The 12,670-nt window shown below is 36.5% G+C and overlaps 1 protein-coding gene across 5 annotated transcripts; it reads right to left on the bottom strand.

Annotated features, from left to right (window-relative positions):
* Window positions 1-1,340: 1,340 nt before the first annotated feature.
* Window positions 1,341-7,191, bottom strand: LOC137935967 (CDPK-related kinase 5-like). 5 transcript variants are annotated; one of them, XR_011109507.1, is made up of 11 exons: window positions 6,098-6,935; window positions 5,172-5,302; window positions 4,701-4,742; window positions 4,392-4,500; window positions 3,806-4,268; window positions 3,614-3,726; window positions 3,393-3,500; window positions 3,212-3,274; window positions 2,920-3,087; window positions 2,104-2,347; window positions 1,341-1,487 (listed from the first exon to the last, which is right to left on the bottom strand). XR_011109507.1 is itself a non-coding variant. In XM_068780421.1 (11 exons), the coding sequence occupies exons 2-11, from the start codon at window positions 6,653-6,655 to the stop codon at window positions 2,210-2,212; spliced, it is 1,893 nt and encodes a 630-aa protein (XP_068636522.1). In that variant the 5' UTR covers window positions 6,656-6,822; window positions 6,957-7,191; the 3' UTR covers window positions 1,712-2,209. The 5 variants fall into 5 exon arrangements, 4 of the variants coding, with proteins under 4 accessions (XP_068636522.1, XP_068636523.1, XP_068636524.1 ...); XM_068780421.1 differs by lacking the exon at window positions 1,341-1,487 and adding an exon at window positions 6,957-7,191 and having other exon boundaries at window positions 1,712-2,347; window positions 6,098-6,822; XM_068780422.1 differs by lacking the exon at window positions 1,341-1,487 and adding an exon at window positions 6,957-7,191 and having other exon boundaries at window positions 1,712-2,347; window positions 6,098-6,811.
* Window positions 7,192-12,670: the final 5,479 nt, after the last annotated feature.

Below are 12,670 nucleotides of genomic sequence, written 5' to 3'. Positions count from 1 at the left end.
ATCTTTTAGTGTTTAACTTTTGGTGTAACTTGGACAAGGGTAATTTAATTGTAACTGGAGTTTACTTATTTCTTCTAATATAAATAGAAATTTATGTACTCAAATTACATAATGTTAGTAAAATTTTTCTCTTTTTCATATATTCAACAACATGGCATGCACACACGTGTGTTTGTGGGCCTTGCATGTCACACGTGTGACATGTAAGGTAGGCTAGATGAGTTTTTTTTCAAAACAATCGAATTGATCCGATCATTGGGATGGATGCGGATGAGAGCCGTTGGATAAAAACTGTTATAGATTTGAACCATCGGATCACATGGTTATAGATCTAAATCATCGAATCAAACAGTTATTGATCTAAATAATCAAATCGTGCACTTATAAATCTGAAAAGTCAGAACATGTAGTTATAGATCGAGCAGTTATAGATCTGAATGATCACTGAATGACCAGATCATGTAGTTATAGATTTGAATTCAAATTGAATGGCTATATATCTAAAAGGCAGATTTGAACTGAGATCAAGGGAATACACATCTAGATGGCCAAATTAGTCTGAAGATGATTTTCATCCTTAGGGTAGAAAAATCTATAAATAGAGTTTCATGCGGAGAGCGGTAGATCAAAGGAAAATCACTTAACTTAGTGATCTTGGTGTTCAATCATAGTTTAGAGAAATCACTTATATGGAAGAAAATGATCTTGGTGTTCTTCATGTTGTTCAAGAATTCGTATCTATTGTATCTTAAGGAAGGATCACCAACATCTAATATATTATAAAGGTGAATCTCTTTCGAAAACCATGAATAAAAACATTGGTCTTTTTGAGGTATTATATAATTTGTTCATTATTTATATGATTGGTGAACGAGTCAACAAAATGTATGCATTGACACCAAAATTTATTTGGGTTTATTACATTCAATATTGTGAATTATATAATTTTCTAACAAGGCAAAGTTGCATCAAGCCTCTTTGTAATTCTGTTGGTCTATCCTAACACAAGGGTCATAAGAGTTTGTTTGGAAGGGCTAGAGAACATCTTGAAAGTTGGGTAACATAGGAGAAATGAACCTCTAGGTGATTTGGAAGGTGATAGGATAAGAGAGCTGACATCCTTGAGCCAACTTAAAAAACAAAAAGAAAACAAAGACATGGACATGGAAGACAACCAAAAAAAAAAAAAAAACAAAGAAGAGAATTGATAGGATGCCAATTGCATATTAGACTCCAACAAGGAAGGATAGAATGCAGTTGGATTAGGACTTCTTCTGGGCAAGAAATGTTACAGTAATAATCAAATAGAAACTTCATTATTTAAAGATGGAAGTCCCAAGAAAAGCAGGATTCTAAGCAGAACATAAGACTTCTATTATGATAACATATTGTAATCTAAAGAACCAACAACATCCAAATCAAGCTAACCCAAGACTTGAAGAACGACATCATTGCTCCTGTCAGCTTCTATTTTTGCCAACCAAAACCTAGCAGACATGAAAAGATACTAAGAATAATACAACAACAGACACTAAACAAAAGAAGTTTGCAATTTGGCTGCATCCTCAAGCAATTATTTAACAAGAGAAACTCAAAACTCACCACAGTAGAGTTTTCCTATAGCCCTAAAAAAACTCGGAAAAACAAAAAAAGAAGCGAAACTCTTTAACTTCTCCACAGATTAGGAGGGCAATTAACACAATGACAATACATTACCTTAACATTTCGAAAAGTTAATTGCTCAAAGAGTTTCAGTGTCCAAGACACAAATTAGAATGGAATGAGCCGCGAATATATATATTTGACTGTAAGTACCATACAACACTTTCATTTTACAGTGGGCAAGAACAACACCAGCTATTGTGGCTTTAAAAATTACGGTGAATGGGACAGACAAATAGACGCTCCAGGTGAGACAACCTCACCCTTTTTGGTCACTACACAATTACTGCTCCGGCTGGCTCATCTCTTTTTTGTTTTTTTTTTTGTTTTTTCCCTCAGAAGGTTGGCTGAGACTGGTTATACACCCGAAAACTCTAATTGGGTGGTGGGCATGATGCAATCCACAACAAAGCACCCTGAAACAAGGTTGTGAAAGCAAACCTGAAAAATAAGTGTCCTCCTTCCTGCCTGTTTTGAATACACTGCACCGGCACAATTGATGCCGCAACCTAGAAGCGTATCCCTCCATTGGTTCACCAGAGAGCTACTAAGCCTTTGCAAAGGTACGGCTTGATATACCATGTAATAACTTCACAAAGCCAAGGAAGCTTAGCTTCCCATCAGTATGTCTGATCCAATCATGTAGGACCACATGAACAGGTACAGATGGGCCTAGCCCAAGTTCCTGTCATCAAAGACCAAATAAATCAGACAAACCAACATTATTTTCTTCGTAATTTTGATTATCATTAGGTACTTCTAAGTACAAAGCAATTGACAAAAATCAGAATACATTACTGATGATTATGTCATGCCCATAACAAGAAGGCAGTACAGTCGAGAAGAAACAATAGATGTCTAATAATGAAAGACTGAATCAGGTTTAGGCTGTGACATGGATGGTTGATGTAAAATTCTGGGCAACTGTAGTTTCGAGGTCATTATCAAATAAAAAAAGAAAGAAAGAAGAAAATGTAGTTTAAAAGGAAAATGTATGATAGGCGTGTAGTAACTTTAAATATCTTAAGTACTTCCCGCAATATTATTTTCCATCTCATTCAGAATAAAGAATATAGACGAAAATATTTATAAAAAATCCAAAGACTAATTCAAGTGCATAACGACAATGCTTTATCAGCAAATTATTCTAAAATAAAGAATATGAATTCCGTCTCCACGAATGTGTATGCAAAGAGGATAGTAAAAAAATACAAGGGCCTGAATCGATACAAAGAGAGAAAGAGAGAAAATTCATACGGAAGCAAGTTCTTCAATTACAATGGCTCTGTTTCCATCCTTCTCAAATATCTCGTAAGCAGAACGTGCATGTTGCTCCCACCTATCTGATCCTTCAAGCTGAAGCACGCTGAGTGCTGCAGCACAGAATTCCTCAAAATCCATTTTTCTGTATTGAAGAGGACCCAGCTGCCACAAGATGCAACAACATTAGTACGTTAGAAACATACCTTTCCATTCTCTAATCAAGAACAGAAACCAAACAAGCTTAAACTTAAAGAATATATGAGTAGCTCTAGGGATGTATACATACTGATGCTAGAAAGTCAGGAACACGAGATTCCTTCATTGCATCTGTCGCATTTTTCATTAATGCCTGTTCAATGTAATAACAAAAGTCACATCACCCACAAATCAAAATAATATTTCACAAATCATCAATAATCCCATACGTCTCCAGAAAGGTCACCAGTTACAAGAACAAAGAAGCTAACCATTCTGATGTTCTCCAGGGAGATGCACTCATTTTTATTTGGCTCCAATAGAGCAAACTGCTCTTTAAGGTAGAAAAGCTCATCTGCAGTCAATGTCTTTGACAAAGCCTGAAAGGGTAGAACATATACATTAACAGCAGAAACACAAACAAACAGGTCCAAGTAAACCAAAAATATTAAAGGGCAGTTCACAAAGACAGAAAATATCACCAGATACACACCCTCAATGCAGCCTTGCGCAGAGATGATGAGCGCATGTAAGCCTTCATAAGCCTGAATATTAATATATCCAATGGTACTTTTACATCATTGTAATTTCTAATCCAGGGATGACCTGTAGAGATAAATTAGTTAATACAAGCATTTCATTATATCGAGTAAAATAATGGAAATAAATGTAAACGGACACTCACTCAGAGCCTGAGCAGCACTCATTCTTTTTCGTGGATCTTTATTTAGTAATCGTTTGACAAAATCTTTGGCTTCAGCAGAAAGAGAAGGCCATGGTACCTCATCAAAACTAGGATCAGCTTTAAGGACTGCCCGAAAAATTCCAGACTCTGTCCTGGCCCAGAATGGACGGCTTCCACATAAAAGAATATAAGCAATCACACCAATGCTCCATACATCAGCCTCCGTGCTGTAAGACCTGTGGAGAACTTCAGGCGCTACATAGTATGCACTTCCCACTATGTCATTTAGCCTTTCATCTGGAAAACAATTTGCAATCTTAGAAACCAGAAGCTCAAAGTGACACCACTTTCCAAGAAGCAATATGACAGCTAAGCAGAACAAACCTGGCTTGACAAAATCTGATAACCCAAAATCTATCGCTTTCATTTGCGAATTTTCATCCTTTAACATGAAAAGAAAATTCTGATCCACAGAGGGAGAAAAATAAATTAGCCCAAGTATTTCTCACAGATTGCTGCTTGATTTATACAGTTGGGTAAATGAAATTAGTTGTAAACTGTAGCCGACATATGACAAGAGATCAACCTCTGGTTTCAGATCTCTATGAACAACCCCTTGAAGATGACAAAATGCAACGACATTTAATATCTGGATCATGACAACCCTGGCATCATCTTCTGAATACTTTCCACCACTACAAGAGGAACAATGAATTATTTCGTCACATATGCATGAAGCACTACAGACATCAGTTGTCAGGAGTCTCTTCAGTTCATGGAATAAGACTTCTGAAAAATATCTATACTCCATTGATTCATGAGTCTCCACAAGTATCAATTATCCATGGAGTGCAAAGATGCCACAAGTAAAATTAAATAATCAACAAATTAGTACCAAGAAAGTATCCTATCCAAAAGTTCCCCTCCTTCACATAACCTGAAAAAAGCAGCAAATAAATGTCAAATGCGATGAATTGTATTGTTTTGAAAGTCTAACCTGGACTTCAAATACAGAATATCTCAGACATATATAAAAAACAAGGATGTCATTAAAGCAGGGGGAAGAAGCTATTTAAACTTTTTTTTAAACAATAACATGCATTAAAAAGAAACCCAGAAAGATTTCTATAACTACACATAAACTGCCAAACAGAACTACAGGAACAATGAACATAGAAATTAATGCTGCAGTTTGAACCCGAGGCATCCCATTCAATTGCTCACCAGACCAAGATCTAAATTGCATTACTTCTAAAATTTTTAATTTTCTCCACGTCATAATTAAAGTCTTCAATAACCAGGAGCCAACTGTTTCATAATTATATAAAAAATTCAACAATCAGGAGCAAGAACGTTTCTGGCTTACTCCATTACTATGTACACATTGTCATGGTCTTCGTATGCATCATAAAACTGCACTAAATTGTTATGTCCAGTCAATGCTCTCAATATTTTCACCTCCCTTCTAACGTCCTCAATGGCAATAGTTGTAGTCATCTGCCAAAAGCAGAAAACATGACATAAGTCAAGAGAAAAAGGGACACAGAAATCTTCCCAGAAAAATCGGAAGGCTTAATAACTTTCACATGCTCAAATAGGCTCCTGTAATAAAAACTAATGAGAAATTATTATGCAAAAACTATATCGCAATTAGAAGCCTAAGCCTCATCAATATTGTCACTCCTGATTATTTCATCTCAAAGCATTTACATGAGAACTGTGATTTCTAGCCCAGAGAGATAATTGCCCGACCATCCTTTGCATTCTCTTTTATGAAATCATCGAGACACGTTAAATGATCAAATCACACTAAAAATTGTTTTCCATACAATCAGTTGCTCAGAAAACTGGCTTATGCATGTTCAAGCTAGGTGATGTCCCAGAGTTGGTAGCCGACTAGATATTGTTTGTTTAGTCCCAGAGAGTTGGTAGCTGGCTGATTTGAAGAATGTTTGCTTTGAAAAGAACCATATTTGAAGGCTAAAATCAACAGAACCGACAACACAGAATGACAAGAACTACAATCACTAATTACTCACTAAGGCCCAATTGATGTCCCTCTCGACCGTACTCAATTCATCAATGACTAATATAAAAATCAAGACAGCACAGAAAACCATCCTGAAAACCAAAAATGGACGCCAGAAAACAAGTAGTCGGATGTCATGGCGTAGATAGAAAATAATCAACACCTCAGTGAAGATATCAGACTTGTAAGATCCAAACTTCACTTTTTCACTTATTAATAAGTAAGAACCAGAAGAAAACGACCCGGGAAGCAAAATGAAGTACCTTGGCTTTAGGGATGACCTTCACCGCAACCTGCTGCCCCTTGAGCTCACCTTTTTTAAACTTAGCCTTGCACGTATACCCAAAATGTCCTCGCCCAACCTCCTCTCCAATCTCGTATTTGTTCCCAAAATTCTTCGAAAAACCAAAACTCTTATCCAACCCAGTGACAGCCTCCGCCTCACTCCCCTCCGGAATGGCTGCCTCGTTCGGCTTCACCGACCCATGCCGCCGCGCCAGCACCGCTCTTATATGCTTCGCCGGCGACGGCGGCGGGAACGGCTTCTTAAAAAACCTTCTGGGAGTCGAATTCGAGCTGTGATTCGACGGGGACTTCTTGGAAAAGAAGTGGTGCGCCGGGCTCGGGCTGTAGAACGGAAAGAAAGGTGACTTCTTTCCGATCTCCTCGTCCTTCACATTCGAGTTCTCCGCATTGGGAACCTGAATTTGCATTTGGGGAGGCTCCCCGGTTTCCTTTTTCTTCTCCTTCTCCTCCCAATTGGCTTCCTCCGCCTCAGAGGTGTTAGGGTTCGGCAAAGGCTTCCCATGGCAGAGCCCCATTTTCGACCAGTAACCAGTAACAACCAAAAAAATAAAAAAACAAAAAATTCACACACACACACCCGAGAACACTAGCTCAAACCTCCTCTCTGCAACTGCATTCTCCTTCCCTCTCTCAGCTCGAAGCTCGATCCAAATCTTCTTCTCTGCAAAACCCTAGTAAAAAACTACAAGGAAATAAAAAGAAAGAGCTAAAGTGTACTGAAGAGAGAAAGACTGACGACTGGAGTGAAAATAATAATTATAAAAAACGAGTAACGAGTAACGACGATGATTTCACTTTTTCTGCTAATGGCCGCACCTCAACGAGCAGAAAATCCCAGCCTGTTCAGATGCTCTTTGCCACGTGGCATCCGGATTACTAATTGCTTCTTTACTCCTTCATTTACTCGTTTCGCTTCTCGGAGCCATCATGAGGACGGAAGTCGCAGAGTAACAGGCACTTCTCTCTCATCTCTTCCGCTTCTCAATGAATTCCCACAGTCGACCCTGATTAGAGGTCTAAATGTAAAAAAGTGGCTTCAGTTACAACTGGAATGAGGTTGAAACAGGGTAAGACAAGAGATAATATAAAACCCATTATTGGATATTGTACATTTGCTTGAGATCTTCAGGTCAAGATTCAAGTCCATTGATGACCACGGTCAAGAATCAAGCTACCAATAATATAAAATGAAGATGCCGATTAGCAGATCTGATCCTTGCATGAGACAATCAGGAACTGCAAAGAAGTAGAAGATGACAGCTAAAAAGACACTACAGGTAAATAATCCGACTGTATTTGAAAAACATTTGAATTAGTTATAATTTGCGGTTAAATACATTAATCGGGAGGTAGATTAAAGCCTATCAATCAGCAGAGAAAATTCAATCATCTGGGTGCAGAGTGGGAGTGGAACCTATCATGAGCTGGGGCAGTGTTTCAACAGTGAATGAGATCATTCCAACATCAGTCACCTAAAATGGGTACAAAATGAGATGAACAATGAGTAGAGTCTTATTTATTCTTCTCTTAAGAAGAGCCCAAACCAGTACCCACCAAAAGCACCACTAACCTCCCAAAACAGATAACGTGATGTTTGAAAATAATTTCTACTGATTTTGATGGTACAGGGCAGCCCCTCTCCAACAGGTGGAGACTGTCTGCAGTCTCATCAATGGTCAATGGGGACCCAGTACAATCATTCTGTTCAGAGGAGAAATCTCAGTCCTTGTTTCTCCTTTGAAAAAAAGCTAAAATCACCAGTGAACACTTGAAAAATGATGAAAACCACTGTGGTGGAATGAAAAGGTGCCACTGCTTCAACCTCAGTTGAGGATGTCACAGTTTGCTGTAATTCCTAGCATTTTTATTCAGAAAAAACTGTTCTCACCAAAACCCACAAGTAACCTATAAGATTGCTTTCTATTGGTTGTTCATAAGGTCTTTTTTTTTGTAGAAACTTATCTCACCAGATTGGATCCTTCAATTTGGAGCTGCAAAAGGCTGTTTGCTGGTTCAGTTCTCCCCTCTGTCATCATCAAAGCATTTTGGTGGGTTGCCCCTGAGGGATATTACAGTCCATCCTCTCTCCCCTCTTTTTTTTTTCCACTCTTGGAGACAACACCCACAAAAGGGAGAACAATGATTACTGTTGACTTGGTAGCAGCAAATTTGACTGCAATAAACTAGGGGCTTTGAGTGATTTTGGAGGTGATTATGGGGTTCCCCAAGTGAAAGGTTCCTTGCTTCCAGAGGAAAAAGGCCATGGGAAATCCTAAAGAGAAGGTGAGAGCAAAACTCAACAACTTGAAAGCAACACCCACCAACAAAAGCAGCCTGCCCCACTCTTGATGGCTTCACTGGTGCAACTGAGCACACACACATGCAGCCCATAACACATGTGTCTCTCCCTTTTTACCCCTTGTCTTCCTCTGAACTTTGTTTGTATGAGGGAGAGTGAAAGAGACCTATCAAGATGCATGAAGTTGCCCCATTTGTAATCTTTCATTTCATTTCATTTATAGTTTCTTCCTGCTAGAGATAGACTGGTTCAAGGAGATTGGAAGATATCTGGATCCCTTCAAGAAAAGGACAGCAAACAACAAACAGATGGCTGAGATAGATATCTTACCCACGAAGATTCATGAAAGATTCTCTGTTTTTTCCAAATGGAAGTATGTGACAGATCACTTCTTTCTGAGGTATGGGACAGACAGTTTGCAACTTCCGAGAAATCTATAAAGCTGGTGGATGAGGAGTTTCTAGTTCCCATGCCTGGCACATGTTTGCTGCTATTTTCATAAAAAAATTCTCCACTACAGTAGTGTCTGCTCTCAAAAGCATGGCTCAGGGAGTTCTTTACAGCATTTGACAAGGGAAATGCATGAAATTGCTTCTACTTTAACCAAGTCAAATACTTGTTTGTGTAATTGCAGTTTAAGCTGGTAATAATGGAAATTAAACCTCTTGATTGCAGGGTTAGTCAAAATTTAATAAGGTGGTTTAGGTGATCCAACTAAGCAAATTCAAGGACATCTATCGAGAAGGAAAGGCTTGTTGGACCAGCTAAAAGCTTACTAACACAATTCTCCAAACAGTCGGACCTCATTTTTCAAGAAGGCACTCAGTTCTGCTTTCTGCGTGAATGTCATCTATAATACCAATACTTTCTCGAAGAAACTTAGCTTTCTAGGACAGAGGAGAAGCATTATTACCATTATTGTACCAGTAAAGAAAGGAGACGAAGCAAGTCAAACATATATCCATTGCTTCATAGACACCCAAGACCAGTTTTGACAATCATCCTTTAGCTAGCTTTACAATGAAATGTGTATCACAGGTGTCTGCAAAAGTGGCAGCTGGTGCAGCAATACTTTCTCGAAGAAACTTAGCTTTCCAGGACAGAGAGAAGAAGCATTTAAATGGGTTTTTTAAATGGGTTTTAGATGGTTGGAGGGAGAAAAGGAAAGGGTATAATGGACGAAGCTTCTAGGAGAACATATGACTCGTGGACTTTTTGACAAAGACGACAAAGTACTTGATTTGATTGACCAAATCAATTTGTGCAGCAAGTTGCTAAATAGAGTGGAAACATGAAGTTTTCATTGAATGTGTCAATAAGTTTAACGGAGACAAAGGGAACACCAAAGACATGTGATCAGTTGAAAAAATACACAAGGACTTGGAAGAAAACTTTACCAGATTGTGACAATTTGCCTTAAATACTAGTGTCTTTAGGTGGAAGTTGATAACATAGAGAGTCACTACAAGTAATGCAGTGTGGCAAAAATACATAAAAGAAGTCAACGAATGTAATATAGGAAGTTATGTTTTTTGTATTCCTAATCGGGATTCCAAGTTTTCTAAAAAATGTAACTTTTTTTGTATGAACATAAAGAAGCCAACAAATATAGGCGGGAAGGGTGCTTCTATATGAAAAGTTGGCTTTAGTTGTTGGAACTTCCATAGCCATGGGGATAGCAAATCAAACATTTGTGGAGTTTGATGCAGACCTTCCTTATATAGTGGAAGGGGCATTGATTGAGGAGATAAATAAAGATGATACAATTAGGGAGATCCTTGAGCCACAACCTTATGGTAAGGAGTCTATGCTCGGTGAAGAGTTAAAACGTAATCACATTCCAAGTCTAGGGGATCTTCTACTCGTTGTAGGAAGAGATCCCAATAGTCTCCTAATAGTATCGAACATTGATGTCATTAACAATATGGCACCAACCCTTGTGGAAATCTTTAAACCCAAAGATGTCAATGTAAAGCTTTCATGGTTCATAGCACTTCTAGAATTCCTTGACTTGCCCAAAGAAGTTAAATTCCGTGCCCCCCAATTGCTGGACACTGTAGATAACAAAGATATATTTATTCGATATTTATTCGGGTGACACTAGAAGAGCGAAGTGATTGGCTCATGTTTAACTACAATGAAATGTACTAGATTGACAAATGATTGATGTTGAAATTGATTTTGGGACATCATATATGATTTTGATTGAATGTTGTGAATGTGTGTGTATTTTGATTGATTTTGATAGAGCGGAGTGATTGGCTCATGGTTAACTACAATGAAATGTAATAGTTTGACAAATGATTGATGTTAAAATTGATTTTGAGACATTATATATGATTTTGATTGAATGTTGTGAGTGTGTGTGTATTTTGATTGATTTTGATACATTATGCCAAAATGTAGATGAATGTGTATTTTTGGTTAATATATGGATGTATTCGTGGTTAATATATGGATATGTGTGGTTAAGACAAGAATGTGTTTATAGTTAAGAGATGGATGTGTTTGTGGGTAAGACATGGATGTAGTGTTTTTGTGGGTAATACAAGGATGTTGAAAATTATTTGATAATATAACTTGAGTTTTTGTGTTTTTATATATATATATATATATATATATATATATTTGATGATATAGGTTGTGTTTTTGTGATTCAGACATGGACACTCATTTGTATTTGTGCCTTTGTTTTCATTATTGAATGTCTAACATTGCAAATACCCATGGATAATCTTTCACATAAAGAAAATATTAGCATTATGATTGCCTTTTACACAGTTGTGCTTGCACTTGCAAGATATTATTTTTATCATCGTAATAAGCGAGTACAACATTATTATGGTATGAGTGGTCCACAATATTTGAAAAAAAAACATTTGAGAGATCACCTATTAAATTTAGGTTTACAAGATGAATAAAATTGTTTTTTCTCAATTGGCCGGGATGTTGAAGAGTAGATGACTCTTATCTAATACAAGGACTATATCTAGGGAAGAATGACTTGCATATTTTGTGTTACTGTTGGTCAACAATAATTATATAGTATTACCTTAGAGATGTTTGATAGATCAAATTGGATCATCAGTAAATATTTTAATAAGGTGTTAGATTCTATTGTCAGACTACAATTTGATGACATTAAATGACCTTCAATATTATCTTTACCTTGAGGTAAATATAAATCCATTTGATGAATAATTTTAGATTAATATCAAATATATGTTTGTATTAATTAAATTAGTGTTATTAGGATTGATGTTATTGATGGTACCCATATTAAAACACATATCCTGTTTGATCAACAAGTAAGATACTAGAACAGGAAAGGTTTCCTCTCACAAAATGTAATGGCAACATATACATTTAATATGCAATTTATTTATGTAATTGCTCGATGAGAGGGATCAACAGTTGATTCATGTGTAATGAAGACAATATTAATAAGAGATAAACTCTGGGGTAATCGAAGGTAAATGACATTCTTTATTTAGTATATTTTTATCTATTATTTTTTTAATTAATTTATGTAGAATATATCTTTGTTGTAAGTAAATATGATTTACTAATGCTGGATATGAAAATATTCCATGGTTTTTTGACTCCTTATCGAGGGACTTGTCATCATTTGCAATTTTTAAGAATTTGGAGATAACGCTCCTATTAATCCAAGAGAATTGTTCAACCTAAGACACTCATCTGAGTGTACTTTTGGGGTTTTAAAAGCTCGTCTTAAAATATTAAAAGATGTTCCTCCTTTTGCTTTTGATGTTCAAATAAAAATTGTGTTTGCTTGGTGTATATTACATAATTATATATGCGAGGATGATTATGTGGATTTATTTGAAGATGATGATGATGATGATGATGATGATTCAAACGATGTGTTAGGTGGAGAAGATCATCAAGGTAATGATGTAAGTGAAGATGAAGATAGTGATGATGGTAATGATTTTGAGGAAGGAGGACCAAAAAATAAATATTCAGAGGGAGTGTGTAACATAATCCATAAGAGCATCATATTTTTTAGAGTTATTAGCAACTCAAATGTGGCAAAATTATTGGTTATTATATTTTAATGAAAATGAACATTTAGGTTGTATTTCATAAGTACTAACTTGACTTTTTTTATATTAAATATTTAAATGTGTTATACTTGTGTTATTTCTTTTTCATTATTATGTCATTTACATAAGATATTGGAAAATTATTCCAATATAATGATAAAAAA

Source organism: Aristolochia californica, unplaced genomic scaffold, assembly GCF_029961685.1.
Source record: "Aristolochia californica isolate CCGP_79_NKW_82.1479 unplaced genomic scaffold, dmAriCali1.0.hap1 SCAF_7, whole genome shotgun sequence".
Lineage (NCBI taxonomy): Eukaryota > Viridiplantae > Streptophyta > Magnoliopsida > Piperales > Aristolochiaceae > Aristolochia > Aristolochia californica.
This window is presented reverse-complemented; position numbering and strand designations above follow the sequence as displayed.